Source organism: Eretmochelys imbricata, chromosome 4, assembly GCF_965152235.1.
Source record: "Eretmochelys imbricata isolate rEreImb1 chromosome 4, rEreImb1.hap1, whole genome shotgun sequence".
In the NCBI taxonomy this organism is placed as follows: domain Eukaryota; kingdom Metazoa; phylum Chordata; order Testudines; family Cheloniidae; genus Eretmochelys; species Eretmochelys imbricata.
Genome location: NC_135575.1, coordinates 143,736,840 through 143,762,443, shown reverse-complemented (window position 1 = coordinate 143,762,443; position 25,604 = coordinate 143,736,840). Strand labels below are relative to the sequence as shown.

Here is a 25,604-nt window from a genome sequence, read left to right as displayed (position 1 = left end):
GGAAATTATTTGTGGAATAATTGTCATGTACGATTCTTGGTCGGTGCCTTGTTCACCGTAAGCATTTGGGATTCAGAATTCAAGCTGTTTTGATTGGACGCTCAGCTCACACACTATCATTTCTGTTCTCTTACTGGATGAGTGTAAGGCCAAATCTACCTGCAAAAGTTGTAAATAAGGTGTCAATTTTTAGCAGAGTAATTAGCCGTTGGAACAATTTCCCAAGGGTCCTGGTGGATTCTCCATCACTGACCATTTTTAAATCAAGACTGGATGTTCTTCTGAATGATCTACTCCAGGGATTATTCTGGAAAAGTCCTATGGTTTGTGTTGCACAGGGGGTCAGACTAGATGATGACAATGGTCCTATCTAGCCTTGGAATTTATGAATCTATGGGATAGTTTCTACTATTGTAATGAAATGGATGTAATGACACCAACTGGGTGAGCCCACACTGCTGTGCATGCACTGGTTTAAAAGCCATCGTTCGGAAGCATGGTGTCCAGCCAGTGCAGCGCGGCAGTGAGAAATGCATTTCACCCCGGGTATGTATCCCGGGAGACTAAGCGCTGCTTCTCTAGACTGGTTTCAGAGTAGCAGCCGTGTTAGTCTGTATTCGCAAAAAGAAAAGGAGGACTTGTGGCACCTTAGAGACTAACCAATTTATTTGAGCATAAGCTTTTGTGAGCTACAGCTCACTTCATCGGATGAAGTGAGCTGTAGCTCACGAAAGCTCATGCTCAAATAAATTGGTTAGTCTCTAAGGTGCCACAAGTCCTCCTTTTCTTTTTTCTTCTCTAGACTGTGCATTCTGGGTAACGTTCACAGTGGATTGTAGGATCCCCGCCGATCCCAGAGGTTCCTGCCAATATCCTGCTGCATTCAGTGACTTAAAAGTTTGCTGCCTTGGCAAAGGATTGTTCCCACCGACAATCTCGCTCTCTAGCATAATTGCGGGAAGTGAGCATGAAAGAGACACGGACAGAGGCAGAGCAGGTTTGTTTTAAAAATTCAAACCAATTCTCCAGATTAATTTATTCACAGTGTTTACCCAGCTCTAATCCAGATCTCCGGTTCCCAGCTCCCCTAGCAACCTACAGCACCAGCTGGCACCATGACCGAGCACTGACTCAGCATCCCCAACCACCATGACAGAGCACGGACAGAGGGAAGGGTGCCACTTATCTACTGGTTCCCGTACCACCTTGTTTTTCCTTGGCAGCTCCCCTACTGAGCGCTCACTAAGCCTGACCCTGCTTCATTGTCCCAGCCCAAGCTGGAATGGCTTTGTGTTTAGAAGACGGGTGGTTTTTCCCAGTCAGTCCCAATTTCCATGCATGTGTCCCATAACCCTGGCAGGGGCACGGCTAAGGTTTCATGTTTAATTCAGCTACCAAAAGCCCCTTGCTGTCTGTCAGCTGTGATCTAACGCTGTAATGTTGCAGCATGATCTAACGATAACGGGGTTTTTCCCCTTCTTCCTGCCTAATAAAAGGGCCTGTCCCCTACGAAGGCTGCCTTGTAAACTCAGACCTCCAAGAGTTAGTTCCTGACTGCTGGGGTCAGATTAGGCTGTGTTAAGTGCCCCACCTTCCCTTTGCCTTGTATGCACCATCCATACCTGTCCTCCAGGAGGTTTAGTGCTCTGAGTAGGAATCAGGATGCTGCCACTGACTCACTGTTTGGCCATGGATAAGTCACATCCCCTCTCTCTGCCTCAGTTTCCCCATCTGTAAAACAAAGATGGTACTGACTTACTTCAAATTGCTTTTGGAATCCTTATGACAGGAGATATTTGCCAGCATCTGCCAAAGCCAGGAAAGCAGGTCTTAGCTCCATCTTCCAGAGGGGGTGGTTTAAAACCTTACTAGCCACTTTAGAGCTTGCTGTTGGCAGAGCTGCCTTTTTAACTGAAGGCATGATTTTAAACCTACTTAGTTATACCAGGGCAAAAGGCTGTGTGGACATGCCTATTTCAGTTTAAACATGGGTTACTTCAGTTTATGTTAAATAGAGTGGGAACAGGTTTAAACTAGACCAAAATGAACTAACACAAAGCAAAATAAGAGCACGCACACAGGGATTTGCACCAATTTAACTAAACCAAAGTAACTTTTCTGTGTAGACAAGCCCTTAGTCTATTTTCCATTCTGAGACTGGAAGCCTTCTAGTGTTTCTGTAAAACTCTGGTGTGAGGCAAAAGCTGGGAGCGCAGACTTTAAGGCCAAAAAGCAGAGTTTAGGAGGAGAGAAATTGGGGGAGCGGGGGGTGTGTACCCTTTTTTGCTTCTTTATTATGTATTAGGAAGGAAAGAAACACTGTTTTTCTGCTCATTTTTTAAATTCAAATTTCATGCTTTCTGTACCCCTGGATGGATGACTGGAGAACCAACAGGTTTATGAGCTCAGACACAACAAGGAAGTGAAGTCTGGTTAATTGAGCGTGGGAGGGGTTTTTACTAGAATCTATTTACTTGGGTCAGACTAACACAAATGTATAACAAACAGCTGGGAGAAAAGCTCTCTTTGTTAAAAATTAAGCACTCATATCACTTGTATTAAAGGCGAAGAAAGGTCCCAAGCCATATTTCTGAGTCATCTAAACAATTCACTAACAACATAAACTGGAAGACAAGGCTTATTATTCCTGATATTTTTAAAGTAAAAAAACAAATAGGAAAAAATGAAAAAAACCCAAAACCTTCCAGGCCTCCTTTAGCCATCCTAAGGAAGCAAAATAGGGCAGAAGCTCCAGTTGATTTCCCCTTGTAAGTCACTTTGAACAGAAGGATGGGAGGTTAGTTTGCTGCCTATGAGATGTGAATGCAGGTGGCTTCTGTTATGGGTGCTGTCGTGCTCTATGCTGCTTGTAAAGCAAGGAGTTCCCATCTTCATTCCCTAGCGATAAAGCAACAGCCTCTCTTTCCCTGGCGTCTCCACTCTCTCCTGAGCACCCGGCTCATTCTCAGGGCGGCCCCCCCAGCTGCTTTTCCCACCTGACAGTGATTCCTTAAGGAGGGCAGATGGGCACATTGCTTCCCGTTGGTGCCGTGGTGCCTCTGGGGATGGGAGAGCTTTGGCAGAGTGTGGGGAGTTGTCTGGGAGACAAAGGCAAGTGTGGGTCAGATGGCTGGGAGGGTCTGGCCAGGCAGATGTTGAAGGGTAGACTGGAACATTTGTGTTTGAAATTTGGGTCTGTGCAGCCTAAGGAGCTGCTTGCTGCAGGGAAGGCTTGTCCTCGCCAGCTACGAATACTGCTCTATTGTAGCCCTTTTGAGACTATAGCGTCTGGCTTGGTAGAGGAGAGACAGGCCTGGGCTGGGCTGAGTATAAACGGGGGATTCTATCGTGAGGCTGCAGGACACAGACAGACGCGGTTGCTCCCAGATGGACAAACGCAGGCTGCGCTGCCAGGGGCCCCTGCACCTGGGGGGCCAGATTCCCAGCACTGACTTCAGTGGAGACAGGCTGATTGCCATCAGATGAAAACGTCCCTAAACCCTGACCCGGATTAAGGAGTCCCAGAGCACTCTGGTGACTATACTGCAATAATCCCTAGTTCAGATAGACTTTCCATGTGTGACCTTGGGTACGTCCCTTAGGGTAAAGTTTTCAAAAGTATCTGAGAGCTTATCTACACTGCTGGGGTATCATGCTATGCGGCTATAACCCAGCAGTGTAGACGCAGATTACAGAGATTGACGGAAACTCCACCTCCCCAGCCAATGGCAGCTAGATGGACAGAAGAATTCTTTCCTCAACCTAGCTGCCTCTGCCCTGGGTGTTAGTGCAGCGTAGCTAAATTGCCATATGGATTTTACATGCTCCTGAATGCTGGAGCTACGTCAACCTAAGTTTTCAGTGTAGACCAGGCCTGAGTGACTAGGAGCCTAAGGCTCATTTTCAGAGGTGAGATAGACACTTAGGGCCCAGATCCACAAAGGTAGTTAGGCACCTACATACCACCGAGGATCTGGGCCCTAGAAGCCGCAGTCTCATGGCTGAATCGCTTTGAAAATATAAACTAGGCTCCTTCATCACTTTTGAAATTTTACTCTTACTCTCTCTGCCCAAAGTTCTCCAAGCACTTCACAAAGGGAAGGGCGATGTCATTATGCCTATTTTACAGATGGGGAAACTGAGGCACTGAGTGATCTGTTCAAGCAGGTCAGTGGCAGAGTTGGGACTAGAACTCAGGTCTCCTGTGTCCTAGTCTGCGTTGCCAGGCCCTACATTGTTATGTTTAAGACATAAAAGCAGAGAATTTAGCTAAAACCATCAGTATTCTCGCTGGAAGGTTGCAACATAACAGGACTTTATTCTTTAGAATTCAGAACAATAACACACCAGAACCAAAAACAGAGGGAGAAAAACCAGGCTGCTCTCTAAACAGCGAGGCACAAGTTGCCCCACCTTACTGGTGGCTGCCTGCCTGTCTGCAGAACTGACTGCTGCTAGGCCCAGATCCCACACTTCTCTATAGAGCCCCTTAGCCTGGAACAAGCTGGACCAGGAAATCCCTCCGAAATGCATAGTGACAGTCTTCCATTTTAACACAGTTTTTAACACCCCACCACACATCAAGAATGATCATACACAGAACTTTTCATCTGTGGGTCTCAAAGCATTCATTATCCCCCTTTATTTTCCAAATGGGGGAACAAGGGTATGGTGAAGTAGAGACACTAACAGCATGCCTGCTGTTTGTGAAATTTGACTAGATCAAAACCACTTAAACTCATGCCAAAAATGATTTATTTATTCCAGATGATGAGCAGAGTAACAAATAATCACCCTTCGGTATTATAGAACTATTTCAAGTGGATCGGGGCAGAGAAGAGCTAGCAGGATGATCAGGGGAATGGAGAGCGGATTTTACGAGAGGAGACTAGAGGAGCTTGGTTTGTTTAGTCTGGCAAAAAGGCAGAGTGAGTAGGGATCTGTAAAGACATGGGGCTGGGGGAGTAAACACCAGAGAGGGCGAAGCACTCCTGAAGCTAAAGAACAATGTTGGCCCAAGAACCAGTGAGGATAAACTGGCCGGGCATATGTTTAGACTGGGAACGAGAAGAAGGTTTCTAACCCAATAGGCAAACAACCTAACTAATCTGAAGATGGAGCATGATAAGCTTCGGAACGGGAGGGGGTTGCCTGCGATGGCAGGAGCTGGACTCAAAGACCTGGGAGGTTCCTTCCTGTCCTGCGTCCGGTGTTCCTAGGTAGCATACGTTCTGCCGGGCCCCACGAACACGATGGTGCTCGGGAGTCTTCAACACTTGCTCACATCCGTGGGTTAACATTTTAACTCCTGCTCTTACAGCAATATGAAATCTACGATGGGGCTAAATCCAACAGCAAAAATAGCATCTACAGAGCATTCTGTAGGGTCAGACCAAGCCAGATGGAAATGCAAATCCTAAATGGCTTACAGACGCTTCTGAAGGCATCTCTAGTATGAAGTGTCACCTTGCCAGCATTAGAGGCTTGATCCATTGCCCACTGAACTCAATGGGTTTCCACTGAGTCCAACAGGAGCTGGATCAGACTGTGATTCAGGGCTGATGGGCATGGGGGCCTGTTGTTTAGTTTCCTGGGCAGGGCGGGGGGGCGCGTGTGTGATGTTTTTCACAGCTCAGGAGAGAGGTGTCACTTACTAACTGGGGTGTGGGGTGCGGCAGCACAGGTGCAGCCCATAGGGGAGGAAGCAAGACTGGGTGGAAAGTGGATCAGGGAATTAACTACGCTGATAAGGGTCACGCTAACAACCTTTCATTGCAGTGTGAAGAGGGGTCTGAGCGCAGGACCGGGAGCCAGGGACAAGCGTAGAGCCTGGCTTACAATTCTTAGGGTGCGAAGCAGAGCGAGGCTGGCCCAGGGGTTGGGGTGGCAGCCTGGGACTGGGGCGACTTGGGTTCAATTCTCTGCACCACTACAGGCTTCCTCTGCGACCCTGGGTGAGTAACTCAGGCCCAGTTCCTGCAGGGTATTTAGGTGCCTGCCTGCCTTGGAGGACCTGGGCATCAGTACACCCCAGCCCTACCTGATAGGGTGTTGCTAACAAGAGCAAGGGGGCATGTAAATACCTTAGTTAGAGACGCTGCTGGGGTTGGGGTGCGAATAGGCTGTGAACTGCATCCCGGTTTGGTCCCACTGCCGTAATGGGGCGGGAGGGGGGAATTAGGCTGAGAGCTGGACTCCTCCCCCCTAGCCCTGCAGCCAAAAAGAGTGGGGAGTGGAGGGCCTGCCTTGGATGCAGGTTGAGCTTTGAGCCTGCACGGGGACCCCAGCCCTGCAGCTGGTTTCATGCTAGCTCTGAGCAGGCCGGGATTCTCTATAACACCTCCAATGGGGATCTGGCCTGTGAAAACAGGACACATACAAGACCTGCCTGACCTTTGTGCTGGGGTCTCTATCCCTGCTGCCCTATCATGATACTGCAGGGCGTTGAGCTGCCCAAGGGGGTGGATGGGAATGAAGCAGCCGTAAATCAGAAAGGCTGCAGCCTCAGATAAACCCCAGCACACAGAGAGGAAGCTGGGGAGGATTCATATCAGCTGCTGACCCCATTCCCTGTGCTCAAGGAGCAGAGCAGTCTAAGGGGATTCACTCCGATCCATTGCTCCCCTGGCAGTTTAGTCACTTGCTACCTTGATATCCACATGACACCCCGCATATCTATCCCAGCTACTGCCCCAGTCCTGCAACATGTAGCATGCTGGCCTAGTGAAGTCAATGGGTCTTGCCCTAGGCACAGCAGTCAGCTCGCCAGAGGCAGGATCAGGGCCTCTCTCTCTCTGCTGGGGCAGCCTGACTGTCCCATTTACAACCTGTGGCAGCTGGGCATCAGTTGTTTGCTATTTGGTGTGAAATTTCCATCTTCCTGAGGTCCGCAAAAGCCAGCCAGGGTTTTCACTCTCTGCCTCAGTCCTTTGCAAAGCAAAAACCTGGCTGTGTATTACCAAGCAGCAGCAGATTCCAGCAGAATTCTTCCTTTCCCCGCGGGAGGAAATTGGGGGATCTTGTATTACCCTCTAGTGGTGCTCAGAAAGATTTCCAGATACTTTATTTAATAGCAAGGTAACAGCCAGGTTCTCTGGGAAAGCGCCAAAGTATGTTAGCACCCGCCTGGTGTGCTGTGTTTTTGCATATACAAACCCTGATTCTGCAAAGACTTAGGGATTAAATTTACTCATGTGAGTCATTGGGGTTCCTTGTGTAAGTAAAATTAAGCACATAAGTGATTGGAGCATTGGGGCTTTGAGGTAGGGTTGCCAAATGTCTAATCACACAAACCCAAACACCCATGCCCTGCCCCGTTCTTGAGACCTGCCCCTGCCCCGCCCCTTCTCTGAGGCCCCGCCCTACTCACTCCATCCCCCCTCCCTCTGTCGCTTGTTCTCCCCCACCCTCATTCACTTTCACCAGCCTGGGGCAGGGCGCTGGGGTGTGGACTCAGGGCTGGGGCTGAGGGCATAGGTGCCGACTCTGTGGGTGCTCCGGCGCTGGGTTGTGGGACTGGGTGAGGGGTGAGGCCTCCAGCCGGGTGGCACTTCCGGGAGCAGTGTGGGGCCAGGGCAAGCAGGGAGCCTGTCTTAACTTCACTGAGCTGCTGGACTTTTAGCAGCCTAAAATCTACTGGTTTGGCTTCAGTAGCCTCCGGGAGATAGAGCCTGATTCTGGGAGACTCTCGGCAAAACCAGGATGGTTGGCAACCCTACTTTGAGGTGAATTTTCAGGCTAAAATTGGTATTTTATAAATTAAATGGCCTTACCTGTGTTATTATTTATTTTACTAAAATAAAATTGTATTTTTAAAAAATTAAATATGCCTTTAAGCACCGTTTAGGTTATAAACTGCAAGGGCTGTGTGACTACTTCTGGAATTTGTGCTCTGCAAAATTGGCACTGAAATTAAAAGCATTAAAGAAATGAATAACAGCACCTGCTTTTGTGCTGTTTGTTTCTTGTAAAATCCTTTCAGCTTGGGGCGATGAAGAGAAACTCCAGTTAGTTTCACTGTTGTTTCTTGTCAGTTTTGGATCAGCTTCACTGTTCCTGGGTCAGCCCAAGGTTAATCTGATAGTTCAGAAACAAAACTGGGAACCAGAAAAAATGTTTTCTCTGGCTTTGCCATGGACTCCTTAGGTGGCCCTGGGAAAGGTCACTTGATCTTTCTGAGTGTGAGCTTCTGTAAAATGGAGATAATGCTAGTTCTCTACTTCACAGGGGTGGTGGGGAAATAAAGGCATTAATATTTGCGAGGAGTTCAGATATGGCGGTGATAACTAGCATAGAAATAGCTATAAATAGCTCTTTGGGTTGCAACCACTTTAGGGGGAATGTGTCAATCCAAACAAAACACTTATTCTCAAGGACTTTGAGAGAAAGGGCAGCATTTCTATTAATCCTGGGCTTTGAGAAAAAGCCCTTTTTTAAATAGCAAAACCCAGTTAACTTTACATCTGGATTGTAACAAGTAAAGATGGATTATAACTTTACAGACACAAACCTCATTGGGGGGCACAAACTACCTTTACTATTACATATATTGCAGTAGCAAACAGAGTCCGCAGGCATCTATGGGGAACCTAAGAGGGAAATTGAGGCAGCAGACAGATGACCAGCTGGTTAAATAGGCTGTAATCCAGTCTCTGTAGGATTTCAGGTACTTCCTGCTTCTGCCTGACCCCAGAAATAGTAAGAGAAGATCATTTACATCAGCTACCTTGCTCCCATTCTCAGCCAGAACAGCAGAGGGCAGATCAGTGGGGTAAGGAGGGAATGACCAGTTAACCAAACATTTTACTATTCATTTAAAACCTCCTGGTTTTGATCCTGTTTCTTCACACACTCTTAGCAGCCAACCTGACAGCACTTCAGAGGGTCAACCACATACATCAGAGCCTGGTAACTATGGGCTTTGCAATCAGGGATGGAGGTAGCACTTTGTAGCTAGAAATAATAATCAGTTAGAACGTAAATTCTTCAGGACCTGGGCTGTCTCTCACGAGGTGTATGTACAGAGCCCAGCACAAGGGGGCCCTGATCAGCTAGAGAGTGGAGCTGCAGTACCGCTAACCCGAAGTGCTCAAAAATCATGAGATATTAAAAATAATACACGTTGGGCCTTGTGGTGGGGTGCCCCCCCCACCATGCCTTGAAGGGCTTACAACAGCCCTGGGAGAGGGCTGAGAGGGAAAAAGCTGGGCTGTTTGGGAAAACAGCTACAGCTGTAGCCTGTGTAATTAGGGCCCAGCTGGCCCTTATAAGGGGGCAGTGGGCCAGAAGGAGAGAGATGCTCTGTCTAGCTACATGGAGAGAGGAGGACCTGGCTGTTTGGGAAGCTGAGGAGGGTACCTAGGGTAGAGCAGTGTTGGGGAAGGGCAGAGGGAGCTGAGGAGCTCCAGCTGAGCAGAGCCCCAGGCCGAGGTAAAGGCCCACGAAAGGGAACTAAGGCTGCAGAGGAGCAGCCCAGACCTAGACAGAGGCAGCTGGTTCAACCCCCCCCGAGTTGCTGATGATGAGTGGTGCAGACTGAAGTCTGCCCCAGGGGGTGGGGGCTAGACGATGACTGACAGTAGCCACTGAGGCAAGGGAGGGATGGGGGTTGGGGGTTACCCTGGGGAGGGGAGACCCAGACTGAGGGGGTATTGCCAGGGGGCAGAACCCTAATCTGGAAGCACACTGGGGTCCGGAAGGGGCATGGGGCCAGCGGCAGGCGAGACATCGACCGCCAGAGGGCGCTCCTGGCTGAAAAGAGCTAATTCCCTGGACAACCAGCAGGAGGCGCTGCAGGGGTGAGTCCCACACCATGACAGGCCTTTTTATTTGCCTCCTGTTCCGAGACTTTAGGGCTCACGTTGTAAAACTTTTGTCCACAACCCACAGGGCTAGAGACGGGGTGGGATCCACAAAGGTACTTGGGTGCCTCAGGCCAGGGTTTAGGTGACTAAGTCCCAGTTTTGGCTCCCCTGTGATCCACAAAACTCTCTTCCCAAACCCTGTGGGTGCCTAAATTCACTCTGTGTCTAGGTTTTCGGCGTTCCCACCCCACCTGTTTCTGACTTCAGGTATGCGCACTGCTGCCTCCCACCAGGCACTGGGTGGGCCCCCTATCTCCCCCGGGAGCCCAAGAGCGACCTATGAATTGGAGAGAGACAGGCATTTGGGTGCCCAGGTCAGTCACACGCAGACCTGATCCGTGCTCAGAGGCATCCAGCCCCAGCCAGCCAGAGGAGGAGATGGGGGCGGTGCCCACCTTGTTCAGCCCAGCGGTTAGAGCACTCACCTGGGATGCAGGAGACCCAAGTTCAACTCTCCCTCTCTCTGCCAGCTGGGGAGAAAGGCTTTGAACAGGGGTCCCCCGCCTCTCCGGACAGTGCCCCAACCACGGAGCTATTCCGATGCAGGGAATCTCGCAGTCTCTCCTGGTGAAGCTGCTCCATGGTGGCTCACCAGTGAGAGAGCGGCTGGGGCGGGGGGACCAGGACCAGGGTTGGGAGGCTGCAGCATCTCCCCCAGCCCAGCGACGCTGTGTGTTTATCTCCATGGAACAGCCACTGGCCCAGAGGGACAAGGCGAGCCTGGCCCTTTGTGGATCGCAGCGTTGTCCCTGGGAGTCTCCAGGCCCTGAGCCACTAGGCCCCAACCCGTTGCGCACCCCAGCCCGGCCTCTTTGTTCAAGGACCGTGGCAATTCTCGGGGCGCGCCGGGGCCCCGAGCAGAACCCCTGATTGTGGGCGGCTGGCGGTAGCAATTGGCGGTGCTGCCGTGGTGCAATTAATAATTAATCCCCCAGACCCGTGCACTGGTTATCGGCTGCATCCTTTCAGTGCAGCTCGCATGCTGTGCCCTAGCTGTGTTGCTAGGCGAGCTCGTTGTCTGGCAGCAGTTGCCCCCTAGCCTCTTCAGGAGGCAGAGGACTACAACTCCCAGAATCCCTTGAGTGTCCCCGGCCAGCTGGCCGTTGCCATGGTTCTATGAAAACACTATGGCTGCCTCCAGCCCTGCGGGCAGGCAGAGCCAGGGGCGAGCTTGGCCGTGCCCCGCAGGCGTGGGGGTGGAGAGGCCTGGCCTGGGCCCAGCTGGCGGCCGAGCCGATGGCGAACGGGGAGCTGGACGAGGAGAGCCTGCAGGAGCTCTACAGCTGGGTGGATGCCATCCCCCTGTCCCGACCCAAGAAGAACATCACCCGGGACTTCAGCGATGGAGGTTGGGGAGCCAGAGCCCAAGCTCCTGGAGCTGGCCGCCGTCCGGCCGGGGTCCAAACTTCACAGCTTGAGGCCTACGAGTGACCCAGGAATGGATCCTGATCAAATACCCTGAGCTCGGGGAGAGCCCAGACCCAGATCCAGACTGCATGGCTTGAGCCCTGTATGCAATGGGACCGACCTGGGATCCCAGATCCAAATTCACTGAGCTCAAGGAGAGCCCAGACCCAGACTGGATGGCCTGAGCTTTGAATGCAGTGGGACTGACCTGGGATCCTGGATTGAAATACCCTGAGCTCTGGCAGAGTCCAGACCTGGATCCAGACTCTGCTGTTTAAGTTCTCTCGCTGTAATGGGACTGACCTGGGATCCTGAATCCAAATAGCCAGTGCTCTGGGGGAGTCTAGACACAATTCTGATCTTTACAGCTGACCCCTCTTTCTATAACTGGCCACATCCACCCTTGGGATGCAGTGAACTTTGGGAGAGTTTGGATCCAGCTCTGAACTCCACAGACAGGGCCTCCTTTACCATTTGCAGATTGGGGTTGTGGGAAATGTGGGGGGAGTGTGTCAGGTTTGCACTGGTTGGTAAATGTCCATTTCACCCCCTGGTTAAAAAACAAGTTTGTGTTTGTTTGTTTTTAAAAATCAAGCAATATTCACAGAGAAGAAAACTAAATTTAAAATAAGATTGCTCTAGGGTTAATAAGGAAGAGGTGAATGAGCGACTGCAAATTCCTAGTTTCTGTGTCCAAACTGCACACCGCACAACTCAGGATTATTTGCAAAGGTGGATTTAAGTCTCCTCTATGCCCCCCAATCCTGGAGCCATCTAGCCAAATCCTTGATAGCGGTCTCAATTTATGCCAGCTGCCCACAATGCCTAAAGAGAGAAGCTGCACATAGGGTAACCAGACAGCAAGTGTGAAAAATCGGGACAGGGAGTGGGGTGTGTGTGTGTGTGTGTGTAATAGGAGCTTATATAAGAAAAAGACCCAAAAATCGGGACTGTCCCTATAAAATCAGGACATCTGGTAACCCTAGGTACACAGGTGTTACTAAAGGTAAATTTTGGCCAGCAGAACCAGGTGGTGTTGCCAACTTTTGCACACTTATCACAACTCTCATATTTCATGTTTTCCTTAAAGCCCCAGCTGCTTAAGTCAGCTGACTATGTGCGAACTTCAGCTTTCATTTCAAAAATAGGAAAGTAGGTCTCTAGCTCTCTTGGTTACAGAAAAAAGCTTGAAAACATGAGTTCTAAAGGCTCCCAAAAAACCAACAACAACAACAAAAAACCCCCCAAGGCAAATAAAGAGCCAACATTTATTTTTAAAATCTTGAATTTTTTTTTTTTTAAAGCCAACCTTACAATTTTTTTCTGGGTCTGGATTATGATTTTTGACTGTGTGGTAATGCTGTTTACTGCTGTGGATTATGCATGAAAGTGAAATAACCTGGATGCCTCTCTGATCCCAGGGCAAGTTTGCAGGGTTGCTGGTTAGAAGAGATGAATTCTTCTTTGTGTATTATTTGTCCAAGTGGCTCTCGCTTCTGAAGTGCATGAGTCCCATGCGTGCACTCAAGAGGTGGATTAAGATTTCCTGGGCCAGAGCAAGTGAGTGGCCCCTCCCCACCCCTTCCACTTGCAGTCCTGCTCATGGCCCCAGCCTGTTCTGCCTCTTCCCACCCCTGTTCCACTCACAGTACTGCCCCATTCTGCCCCCGCCCCTGCAGCCCACAATCTGTTTGCTCCTTTCTGCCCCCCTCCACTGGAGAAGCTCTGTCCCTCCTCCTTCCCCCCCCTCCCCCCCCACGACAGCCCTGGGGCTGCGGTGGGGAGTGAGAGTACCTCCAGTCCCTGGACTGCAGCTGGGGTCCGGGCTCTGGCGCTTCCTCCGCTGCTCCTTGCTTCTGCTGGGGAGCGCCCCGCCCCACCCGCCCACCTGGTGCTTCTGCCGGGGCTCCGGGCTTCCACCGCCTGGTGGCAGACTTTTTTTCCAGTGCCCCCCTATAGACTGGGGCCCATGGGCACAGGCCCTGTTGGCCCAGTGGCTAATCTACCACTGCATGCGCTCCCTGCATGGAGCTCATCTGCTCCAGAGTGGGATCCACTTGGACAAGTACTTGAAGTAGAATCACAGTCGCTATGAGGTAAGGAACCCTTCTTTTTCACTTAGATCTGGAATCTCTGACAGACAATAACTAGTCCTGGCTGTGGTTTATACAGTATCTTTCCTGAGCATCCATATATATATAAAGGCGTGTCATTGTTTTCATTATGCAGATCATGGCGTGATGCTCATCTGACCTCTCCGAGCACTGCATTGTCACTGATTCCTCCTCTTCTTTCCTATGCAGTTCTAGCAGCAGAAGTGGTGAAATTTTACTTTCCCAAAATGGTGGAAATGCACAATTATGTCCCAGCTAATTCAACGCAACAGAAACTCTCCAACTGGGGCCATCTCAACAGGTAAGCATGTGCCCAGCGCCCCTCAGGCAGCATGGTGCTGGGGAGGTCGGGCCATGGAGCTGCGGGTGCATAGGGAAAACAGTGATTCAGTTTCCTTGTTGTTTTCCCACTCCTCTGCATCTTTCTGACCTCACACCCACCTGACAATACCATGCAGCTTTTCTGCTCTGACACCCTCTGCCAACGCCAAACAGTGGCTTGGACTTCATACCTCTGATCTCCCCCCAAGTCCTGCGCGGCCTTCCTGAGCTCAGACCCCTCTTTCTGGGGCAGTGTGGATGCAACTGGAAACAAATAATTAGAGCAGCGAGATCCTAGACATTATGCAATGTTCTCCTCTGCATGCTGAGCATGATCCTCTGCTGGGGTAAATCAGTGTTGCTACATTGTCTTTGAGGGAGCTACACCCACTTACCCCAGATGAGGATCAGGCCCCTTAGTCCAGGAGAGATACTTCCACATGGGACTATTATAGGAACTCAAGCCAGTTCTGCAGAGTGGGGCCTGTACTGTGGTTTGACCATTCCCCTACCGGGGGGGCGGTTTGTACCCTTGCAGGAAGGTGCTGAACAAGCTGAATTTCTCCATCCCGGAAGACATGATCCGGAAGATCGTACAGTGCACGCCCGGCATGGTGGAGCTAGTGCTGCTCCCACTGCGGCAGAAAATCGAGGACAAGCAGAAGCGGAGCAAGGTGGCATCTAGCACATATCAGGTCAGCGGTGCTTGAGGGACGGCGGGCAGCTCAGATGGTCAAATGTGGTGTAGGATCCTGTTGTGTATATGGGCCATGTGCTGAGGTCCTTGCTCAGGCAAACTGCCTTGGGGGCAAATGCTGGGTGAGCACTTTGGAGCTTGGCCTACAGCTGTGACAACTAGGTGTAATTTACAAACACAGAGCCATTAAACTGCATTCAGAAGGAGCATGGTTAAAGTGCAGGAAGTGTAGGAGTCATCACAGGGACTGAGGCATGAGTTCTGTTTCTGACTCTCACAGATGTGCTGTGTGCCTCAGTTTCCCCGTTTTCAAAATGGGCTTGCTAGACCCTCCCAGCGAGTGGGTGGGGGTTAATTCATTTATTGCAGAATAGTGACTCACCAGCCAGCACGTCTCCCTGTGGCTGTTCATGCCATTGCAAGACCTTCCCCTTCTCCATCCGATGGCCATTCAGGCCCTATGGTGGTCTGGTTCTAGTCACTCAGCCCAGTCACATACACTGATGTACACGGTTACCGCCCTGGAGCCTTTCCCCTATTTCAGGGCCCACCACAGGGCTCCACTGTAGCTTCCTCCTGGCTCCTTTCCCAGGCAGCAGGAACCCCAGACTCCTTTGCTGCTGGGTCTCTCACTCCCATGTCTCCCCCCTTCTGGCTCTCTTCTTCCCCTATTCTGAGCTCCTTCCCTTAGGGAGTCAGCTGGGTCTGATTATGAGTCATGCCGAACACCCTCTCCCCCAGGTGGAAATGGGAGAGCTAACTGGGCCCACCAGCTCCCGTTAACCCTTCATCTATCTGTGTGTGGTTTATACACCCCATCATGTGTACGTACAGGGCTTTGAGATCTTCAGATAGAAGGCATTAAACAAGTGCACAATTGTTGTTCTGAGCAGCTCACAGGGTGTGGCCGTGAATAAAACGGTTATGCCTGCCACCAGAAATGCGCTCTTGGCCAGCGAGTGATGGAAATCAAATCGAAAAAACCATCCATCCAAAGCTCCATGCAAGCAGCACTCCATGCAGTGTGGTAGTCGGACTCGGACCACTAGGGTCGAGAGAGAGCCCAGCTACCAGTGCTGAGAGTTCAGGGCTAGGAACGGAGTGCCCCAGCTGACCCTAGCAGACTAGGTATGGGGCGAGAGGCAGGTCTTGTCAAGATACCAGTTATCCCTCAGTCGTCAGAGGGCATCAGTGTTGTTCTATGGAGCTGACAATTTAGCTGATCCCGCTGATGTTGGGATAGATGCACAGGAAGGAGGAAACTGAGTGGCGAAGGGCTAATGAAGGGGCACTAAAGCCAGGTGAGTGGAGCTGTTCTGAAGCTCAGGCATGGGTCGGGGAGGTCTCTCCTCCTCGTTCAGTGTGAGCCCACCTCCAGCCGCTCACCCTTAACCCCTTCTCAGCCGCACCCCTCGTCCCTGCTGTGCCTCATGACGAGGCTCCGAGGGAAGCCTCGCGGGGCTGATAGTATCGAGGTGCACGTATAGGAATGGCATGGGCTGCCGCCCATGTCGGGATGCCAGGCAATGAAATGGGCGATAAAGCAGCGAAAAGGACCTTAGAAAACAAGGCGGTTGATCTACGAGTCCCCCGAGGCTCGGTCTACACTACAGACTCGTGTCGGTGTAAGTTCGGTGCTCGGGCAAATCCGCACCTCTGGGCGATGCAGTTCTACCGACCACGCTGCTGCTGCAGACAGCGCTACGGCGACCTGAGGCAGGAGCGCCAGAACCCCAGTAGAAGTGTGTGTGTGTGTGTGGGGGGGGGGGGGGAATGAGGCCCGGTCCCTCTCAGTGGCCCTGCCGCTGCTTCGCCTCTTCCCCTGCAGGCCCTGGCCAGGCTGGAAGCAGGCAGTGGTAGGAGCTGCCCAGGGAGCCCGGGCCGCTGTAGGGAGCCCTGAATTCTCCACCTGCCCTGGGGCTGGGGTGCCCATGTCCCCGGATCACACCACCATGGGCAGGTGGAAGGTCCAGGGCTCCTGACAGCACCCTGGGCAGCTCTTACCATGGCCTGATTGCAGCTTCTGGCCTGGCCAGGGGCAGGGCCTGGGGACGTGGGGGGAGTGGGGGGAGGAGGAGCAGGGGTGGGGCCTCTGGGAGGGACTGGACCGCATGGTGAGGGGGGGCTAAGGCCACCTTAGCCCTCCCACGAGGAAGAGGCTGGTGCTGCCAGCAGGGGCTGTGCCTGCCCAAGGCTTGCAGATTGGGCGGAAACAATGTGGCTCCTTGACCCCCAAACAACACCCATGTTAAAAAGTGGGTGGGCATGGCCCTCCCACTTTTAAAAGTGGGGGAGGCCATGCCCCCCTCCCCAGTTCTGGCCCCCCTGAAGGGGGTGCTTCTCCTGTCAATATAGCTACTGCCTCTCGAGGAAGTGGAGTACCTACACCAATGGGAGAATCTCCCCGTCAGTGAGGTCGTGTCTCCTCCTAAGCCTGCAGTGCTGTATGCGTAGACAAGCTCTGCCTCAACAGGAATGCAAAAGTGTGGTTAAGGTAGAACTCGCGAAGGCACAGCAAGAACTATGGCGCAAAGAGGAAAAAGGAGGAAGGGTCTATGAAATGTGCCCGAACCTTGAGGATGCAGTTATCCTTCACAGCTAGGGCCGCGCAGTAACTACCTGGAGAGTGCGAAGCGCTCCTAAGTTCTGCCCAACGTGCACAAAGTTGGGTTGTGCGAAGGTAAAGAAACAGTTGAGCATCTGCTTTGGCAAAGCAGGGAGAACTTTTACAGAAAGACAGATTCTTGATGAAGAACAGAGGCCTCAAGGTGAATAGTCTGAAAGGATCGGTAAGGCCCTGGGAAAGTGGGGCAGTGTGGAAAAAGCATGATTCTGCTTTTTCAAAGACACAGGACAAGGTGAGGACAGATTTTGGAATATGTGAAAACCTGCAGTACATGGCAGTTGCAGCCTCGCATGCTGAGCCGCTGCACCAGACTGCCCCAGTAAAAGAGAGCAGGGGCCTGCAGCGTGCTGCTGGTCTTCGAAGACAACCTGATTGCAAGTTACTATGCAAAACAGCTTCAACAAGGGACTGGAGACAGGGGGCCAAATTCTTCTCTCACGCCTCTCTGTGTAAATCCAGAGTAACCCCATAGTCTGCAATGGAGCTGCTTTTGGTTTTACCCAGTGTCAATCAGAGCAGGGACTGGGGGCTGGCTGGTGACTCTTCTCCTGGCTGGTCACCGGGGATGATGATGATTTCCTGCCGGAGAACAGCCGCTGGAGAGAGATGGCTCTTACTCATGGGCCTTAGGCAGACACCAGTATACAGAGTGGGCCAGACTCTTCTCCGTCACGCCTGTGTAAACCCGGAATAACTCTGCTGGAGCCAGTGGAGTTGCTCTGCTGGAACTTGGTCCGGTCCCTCCTGGGGTGTAGAGATTGCAGCGGAACAGACTATGGCTGAGCGTCACCCGCTCCTGCATGTTCACCCCTAGCCACAGCTGTGAGATGCACATCATCTGCGTGGCTAATACACCAGTCATCATGCAATTGCCCTACCTTGGCCGCTCCACTCACTGGTGTTTGAGGTGACGCCTCTCTCCCTGCTTGTCCGGACTGCAGAATCTTTGTGGCCGCTCCCTCCCTCCCCATACACCCACGCTCTGTAATCAGCCACATGGACTTAGTGTTTTATAATCCCAGCAACAGCAGTTTGTCCCCTCTTCAGTGCGAGTGTCACGGCCCCAGCGAGTGAGCGCTGCTGGCTGCAGCTCAGGCGTTAGCAGGGCAAGTTGTGCCGGAGGGACCCCGCCCCACCAAGGTGAGGACAGTGTTGTCTCCATGGCCCATCAATGCGCCGCCTCTCTGCTGAGACTGGCAGTGAGGTGGCCGATCTGTGCCGGGGTGATGGTGCTTTGGAAATGTGGACACCGGTGTCCTAGCAACCGGACTGAGACTAGACCAGACCTATTTTTATTAGACTTAAAAGAAAAAAGGGGATTTCAACTGATGACCAGATTTCTCTGACCAATAGGTCTAGTTAACTGTACAAAACCCTGCAAGGCCTTCCTGGGGAAGAGGTTTCTGATAGCAGAGGGCTCTAATCTAGTAGAATGAGACCCCGCGGTTGGCAGCTGAAGCTAGACGAATGCCGTCTAGACATAAGGTGTACGTTTTGTAAATGATGGGTAGGTTGCGACAACAGTTAGCCTCTAGTGACGTGGTGGGTTCCCCATCACTCGGGGGCCTTAAATCCCAGCTGGATGTCTTTCTATATGTTGGGCTATAGCTCCAACAGAAGGGCTGGGCTTGATGCAGAAATCACTGCGTGCGGGCCTTTCCCCGGTGTCCGACTAGATAGTCATAATGGCCCTGTCTGACCTGTGAAACCCCACAGTACTGAGTTCATAGGGACCCCCATCCTCAGTGTCTTTCCTAAAGACTTGTTCTATCTTTCCACTGACAGGGCAGTGCAAGTTCGGCCTAAGGCCCCCAAGTGTTCCAGTCCCCGCTGTTATCAGATATTGTACCAGGAACTGGCTGGGGGGATGCACCACTGCCCCCTACTGGATGGGATCCGAGCTGCTCCGCCCATGTCATTTCCTGTGTGCCAACCTGTATTCTGCCTTCACTCAGACCCACTCATCTCTGCAATATCCTGATCGTTGCCATCTTGCCACCTATGGAAGTCTTGCCAGGCCTCTCTTGGGAGGAAGCTGACAGTGGATTGCAAGGCATTTTCACTTGAACCATGTGTTTTCTCTGTGCAGGAGCTGGGCACACGCTATGCACTCAGTGAGAATGGCCATATGGAAACAGGTAGGAGTGACAGGAGTCTCTCTGAGCAGTATGTGTGTTCTGGGGGAGTTGGCTTCCATCCCTGCCACATGGCTCTGTGACCCTGGGCAAGTCACTCAGTCTCCCTGTGCCTCAGTTTCCCACCTGTACAATGGGGATGTGCTGTCCTGCATTGCAGGGGTGTGAAGAAGATACATGATTTGCATTACAGTAGCACCTAGAGGGCCTGATGGAGTTTGCGGCCTCATTGTGCTGGATGCTGTACAGATGTAGTGTCGACTCAAAGACACAACAGCTGAGGAGTGGGAGAATGGGAAGATTCTCTCCTGTAAGCTGACACACAGAGAGGGACTCGTAACGGCTACTAAAATTGATGGACACAAGGAGCCTAAATACCTTGGAGGATCTGGGCCCGAGTGACTTACCCAGGGCCCGAGACAGAGCCACAAATTGAGCTGGATTTGCTGGTCCCAGCCCAGTGCCTTAACCACAAAACCAGCTACATTAGTTACCGTTGCTGGAGAGTCCAGCTATTATGATGCTGCAGCTCTAGAAATACCTGCAGAGATTTCATAGGTCAACTGCTTGGCCTCTAGGAATCTGCAGAGTCTGTAAGTCCTTGTAGCTTTTTCTAAGGGGACCAGCTAGCAGAAGGAAGGATGGTCTTGGATTAAAGAACAAAGCTGTAAACCAGGAGATCTGGGGTTCAGAACCAGCTCTGCCATGGACTTGCTGTGGCAAGTCACTCCCCCTCTCCATGTGCTAGGTAAGGCAGGGATAACGGCAAGGCTGACTGACAGCACTAGGCGTACATGAGCTTTTCAGATGGACGGTGCTAGCAAGGTGCCATTTCCCCAGTGGGCTCAAGCATGAGACCCTTCCTGTTAGCCCCACTGGAATTCAGAGCTGCCCCCTCTGAAGCCTTACGGCTCCCAGCCCATACCTGTGAGCTCATAGAGCCCGAGGTGAGATTGGCACACAAGTAAACTACCCCAGCATGTGTGCGCGGCACCTCTCCGCTGCTCCCTGGGGGAGTCAATGGGACTTGCAGTGACGCAGTTCCTTGCTCCAGACAGTAGTTCTAACCTGACCCTGCTCGCAGAGGCCAGATGCGCCTGTCGCAGAACTGGCTGGGAGTGGCCAGCCAATCAGCCAGTGTTTAAGCTGCCCAGGGTCCTAAGGCCTCACTTTCCCAGTTTCAGCTAAGGCTCAGTTCTGCCCTTGCTGAGGCTCCCATGGAAGCGGGTTACACCGGGGTAACAGAGGGCTTGATCTGCGGCTGTAACCGAACGTGGTTTGTGTTACCAGGCTATTCGTCAAAGCCAAAGACCAATGCAGCAGGGATCTACGTGCAGCAGTCCCCACGAGCTGAAAGGTAAAGTCTGCCCTAGGATCACCCCACAAACTGACAACAGTGTTTATTGATACAGTCCCCGCATGACCCTTTAGAACTACAGCCCTTTCCTGGTTACTTGGCTGGGAGCCCTCCAAGGAATGCTCAGGTGCTCCACAAGGGTCCGGGGGAGCGGCAGGTAGCTGGCCCTTCTGTCCTCTGGGCTGTACTGCTCTATGGAAAAATGGAGGCCCCCGCTTCACAGGACTGTCAATCCAACCCTTCCCAAAGGGCAAGTGAAATGCAAACCCTTCCTGGCCGGGGCAGCTTTGCCCCCGAGATTTATGGAAGTGAACGGCCCACCTGAGCAAAGAGGAAATCTCCATGGTACTTTTGTCGCATATTTGCACACAGGCCCAGATCCTCAGCGGGGGTAAGTCAGTGAAGTTCCACTACCATCCACAGAGCGAGGCTGAATTACCCCAGCTGAGTATCGGGCCCTTAGCATGTGCCAGGACGCGCCCACCCCAGCACTGCTCAGTGCCCCTGCACACCACCTGCCTCTTGCTGCTACCAGGGTTGGTCTAAGCTGAGCCGCCCTGCAGCCTCACAACAAAGAGCACAGGGGAATCGGACACCTGCTTGGGCTTTCAGTTTGCCTGGGCCACTCTAGTGGTGCCAACCTAACCCCCGCTCGGCAGAGGCCTGGCGCTTTCACCCCTTCACGCTGCTGTGTGCAGCCCTCTCTGCTGCCAGCCCAGATCCCAGTGAGCAGCAGGGACTGTTCCTAAAGCAAAACATCCAAGGACCATCCTGCCACTCACTGAGATAGTTAAACCTGTGATGTCCCGAGGAAGGAAGAGGGAACGTGATGTCTGCCTTGGCCTCCCTTATCTCTACCAGTGGGCCAGGGTTTATCCCAGGGTGGCTTATGTAAGTGAGAGAGGCAAAGCCCGAATCTCCTCTCACCTGGTGTAACCCTGTTGATGGCTTTGGAGTTCCTCCTGACTTACATCAGCGCATGGGAGGGGAGAATCAGGCTCATCAATTCACTCGGCCCCGGTGCATTCAGGCCACTGGGAGATAGGCGCTCTGATGCCAAGGCTGAGTATGACCTGCGGAAGGAGAGATGGGGCCTGTTGTTCGTTCCAGTCTGTCTGAAATGCCCAGACAATGGCACATCCACTGCTTCCCTTGAGACACTGATGCCCATCTAGTCCAGCAGGTGGCTGATGGAGGGCAGTCCAGTCACCTGCGCTGCGTCCCGCCTAGTTCTCAATGGCCCCCATGATGGGGCTCCCACCCCTTCCACAGGGGACCCTCTGCGATCTGACGGAACTCACTGTGGGCAAGTCTCTCCTCCTCCTACGTGTATATCTCTGGTTTTACTTCTTTCCCCAGGATGAACAAGGACCAGCAAGGCTATGCCCAGGCACTGCAGGGAGACACCAGCTTCCGCATTCAGTTAGCAGAGAGGGAGCAGGCTCTGCTGGCATGTCAAGAGATGGTCCAGGTGAGGACAGTTCACGTGCTGTCCGTGGAACAGCAAGACATCCTCTGAAAGTATGCCAGGCTTTGCCCACAGCCACCTCCATGGCTCATCCCACCCCACCCCACCCTCTGGGTAGGGAATACCCACTTCCCATGATGCCCACGGGACGGGAGTCCTCAGCCAGCGTGGAGGTGACTGCACAAGACTGGCTTTCCTGCCTCCAACTCAGCACCTCCACTAGTCGCAATGGTGGGACCATTAGTATAGACCAGCTGCCAGGATCTTAATCGGCTCCACGTCGGTCCAGCGGTTGGAGCTGTAGGCGGTCAGTCTTGAGGGGTCAACCCAGAGTCGGTAGCTGGGGTCTGGAGCCAAAGGTCAAGCCAGAATCAATAGCCATGAACCAGAGGTCAGGGCAAGGGGTGAGGAACAAGGCTGGGTCTATCTCGGCTGCAAGTCAGACCTCCTTGTTGCACAGACAGCTTCCTGCTCCTCCCTCCAGGCTTACATAGTAGGTCTGGGCAAATGATTGCTCATGGGAGGAGCTGCCAGTCATTTCTACCAGGGCAGCACTTCCTGCAGTGACTGGTCTCCCAGGATGTAGGCAGAGCCATGGTCCATGCACCCAAGGCTGCCTGGTGATGCCACCTGCCCAGGGCCCCGTAGGTCTAGGCTCAAGAACCCTGGGTGAGGATTCACGGTATGTCGACACTGCACTCAGATGAGTGATTGCAGCCCATGCAGTTCGGGTACCACCAGCAGTGAAACCAGGGCAGGAGCTGGGAACGGGTGACAGGGAACGGATCATGGGGTGATGCCCTGTTCTGTTCATTCCCTCTGGGGCACCTGGCACTGGCCACTGTCGGAAGACAGGAGACCGGGCTAGATGGATCTTTGGTCTGATCCAGGCTGGCCATTCTTATGTTCTTATGGCAGCATGGGCTTCGGTGCAGGTTAGCCACTCGACACCCGTGCTGCTGGGGCTTGGCCGCTGTTGGTATGTGAGCAAGCTAGAGCAAAGCTAGTGGATTGGAGTGGAGACAGACCCACTGTGGTTAAAATGCTGGGGACGGGTAGGGTCCCATAGACTGCTGTGCTGGGGCTTGCAATGGTGGGAAATGATAGGACAGTAAGTCTAGTGTAGACAAGGCCAAGATTTCAGCAAGCCATAGCCCATCATGACTCGTGTGCAGGGCTCCCTGCACAGCCACATGGCCTGCTGGTCAGCCTGGCTCTGTACTTGCATATGAGATGCAGCCGCAGCTCCAAGAAGCCTGCAGTCCGGTTCAGACCCAGACAAAACAGCTCAGACAAGCATAAGCCCCCAGGTGATGGCATGGTCCCAAGGGGGTGAAGACAATGTGAAGTCCTGCCTGGGCCATTCTTGCAAAGCTCTGCGGAAGAAGGTGTGTTTTATGGCCGTCTTTGAAGGTGGTGAGAACAGGTGGTGTTATGACAGTATCCGATACCCAAGAGCTGGGTGATCCTACTGATCTTGTGTCACTTACTGGGAACTGATGGAAATGTGAGGTAGAAACAAGGGTCTGGTTGCATGTTTGATGGGAGATCAAAAGAAGAAGAACATGATCATTACTGCCAGCCCCAAAGATCCTGTTAGAGCTTGCCATTGGCTTAAAGCACAAGATATAAAAAAAAAAATACTGGATTCTTTTTCATGAGAAACGGTATAGCCTAGTAGGTAGAGCGCTTGACTCAGGAGGCCTGGGTTCTAGTCCTGGTTTTGCCACTGTCCTGCTGGGTGACCTTGAGCTAATCTCTGCCCCTCTCCATACCTCAGTTTCACCATCTATAAAATGGGGATCATGATACTGATCTCCTTTGCTAAGTGCTTTGAGGTCTACTGATAAGTCCTCGATTAAAAGCTAGGTAGGAGAAAGAGGACATATGTAAAAGTAGGCAGAGACAGGCATAAGCTGCAGCATTCAGAACTGGCTCCAGCCTGCAAGGCCCATGGGGCTGGAATAAAGGGCTTGGTTTGGGCCCCTCTCTTTAAAAAAGGCCGATCACCCCAGCCAGCATGTGCTTCCCTTTGCTCAGATCCTGCAGATGAAGGTGCGGCGGCTGGAACACCTGCTCCACCTGAAGAACGTTCGGATTGACGACCTCACGAGGCGCCTCCAGCAAGTGGAGCAGAAACAGAAATGAGGCAGGGCTCGGTTTCCCTGCGACTCTCTCACCCTCAAACCTCTCACAGGCACATTTGTAAGAGCTGGCGTTCCTGTGCCTCTCCCACTGCTAATCGCTCCTCCTGGGCTTGGAGAGACCGAGCCATCACAGGCAGGACTGGTAGAGGTCTGCATCTGAATAATGACACAGGGCTCCCAGTTACTTACAATCCAAGGGCAAGACTGAGGGGAAAAAATAAGGCCTAGAGTCCAAGAGTGAGAAATGCACAAGCACAGGTGGCAAAGGCAGATCTAGAAGTTCACCTGCCATTGCGCACGAGGGTGTGGTAGTTGTCTAAGTGCACCGGGGATTGCGCATGCGTTTGTTAGTCACGCACATGCAGCTGCAATCGGTCGGCTTTGCACTCTTTGCAGCTAGGGACAGGGACCCACAATTGTGCGTGCACTCATACAACTGCAAGAAATGCTAGCGCAAATGTGCGCTTGCAAATGTGCTCGGGCTGAGGCAGTATTTCGAGTGCCAGGTTTTCTATCTACAACCAAATCCAGCGACTTTGCTGAATATAGACTCCTTTTGCTTTCTGTGCTTTAGTACCAGGCCACCCCTTCGCTTGTTAGTTGTTTTAAAGAGCCCCAAACTACCCCCTCTTGTTCCATCGGGTGACTCTTGGGTGACAGCTGGCTGGAGATGCATGGGGAAGGAATGGATCATTCACAAGGATGCTTTTCGACAGGTGCGATCCTGGAGCCCTCACTCAGGGACAACTCCCCCTGAAGGGTAAGGATCTGTCTACGCAGCTAACGCTGTGCACAGGGCAGCCTACCTGAGCCAGCTTGAATCCAGCTAGCGCAGGTAACACAGCCATGAAGCCAACACAGCACAGGGTACTGAGGAGAATGCGTGGCCAGGCTCTGTGCCAGGCAGCACTACCCAGGCTGATGCCCCACCTGCTCTGTCATGCCCAGCTGGTGCTGTGTAGACACACCCTGAGGAAGGCCCTCTGGGATCAGACCCGGTGGAGATCAGTCGCCTCCACCCATTGATCAGTTTACTCTGGGCTCCATTTGGATACAAGCATGAAAAGACCCTCAGCTCCTGGCTCTCTGCTCCTTACAGTTTGCTAGGGTTCCCCGGCCCATGGGTGGGTTTCAGAGGCTGCCTGATTAGAAAGGAGCCGTCTCTGCTAGTCCAAGGGCTGATAATAGCAACAGGCGGAGGGCTGACCAATCACAGCCACAGAGAGGCCCCCTGCTGGGGAGGGGCTGCGCTGCTCAGACATGAAAGCTCCAGACTCAGGGCCAGCCCCTCACCTGCTGTGAACGGGAGTAACTGTACTGAGGTCAATGGGCCAGGTCCCGGCTGCTGTGAAAGGGAGAAGCTGTACTGAGTCACAGCAGCCGGGACCTGGCCCATTGAACGGGAGTAACTGTACTGAGGTCAATGGGCCAGGTCCCGGCTGCTGTGAAAGGGAGAAGCTGTACTGAGT

The 25,604-nt window shown here is 52.4% G+C and overlaps 1 protein-coding gene across 2 annotated transcripts; it reads left to right on the top strand.

The window, feature by feature from the left end:
* Positions 1–9,668: 9,668 nt before the first annotated feature.
* Positions 9,669–25,506, top strand: SPEF1 (sperm flagellar 1). Of its 2 annotated transcripts, XM_077814718.1 has the most exons (7): positions 9,669–9,797; positions 13,574–13,685; positions 14,244–14,400; positions 19,118–19,166; positions 20,454–20,520; positions 21,880–21,991; positions 24,029–25,506. In XM_077814718.1, the coding sequence occupies exons 2-7, from the start codon at positions 13,612–13,614 to the stop codon at positions 24,134–24,136; spliced, it is 567 nt and encodes a 188-aa protein (XP_077670844.1). In that variant the 5' UTR covers positions 9,669–9,797; positions 13,574–13,611; the 3' UTR covers positions 24,137–25,506. The 2 variants fall into 2 exon arrangements, with proteins under 2 accessions (XP_077670844.1, XP_077670842.1); XM_077814716.1 differs by lacking the exon at positions 9,669–9,797 and having other exon boundaries at positions 13,288–13,685.
* Positions 25,507–25,604: the final 98 nt, after the last annotated feature.

Excerpts from the sequence above, each read along its gene's own strand:
- SPEF1 (XM_077814718.1), top strand. The coding sequence starts at position 13,612 with ATGGTGGAAATGCACAATTATGTCCCAGCTAATTCAACGCAACAGAAA. Across the intron at positions 13,686-14,243 it reads AACTGGGGCCATCTCAACAG|GAAGGTGCTGAACAAGCTGA; the intron begins GTAAGCATGTGC and ends GTACCCTTGCAG. Across the intron at positions 21,992-24,028 it reads CATGTCAAGAGATGGTCCAG|ATCCTGCAGATGAAGGTGCG; the intron begins GTGAGGACAGTT and ends CCCTTTGCTCAG.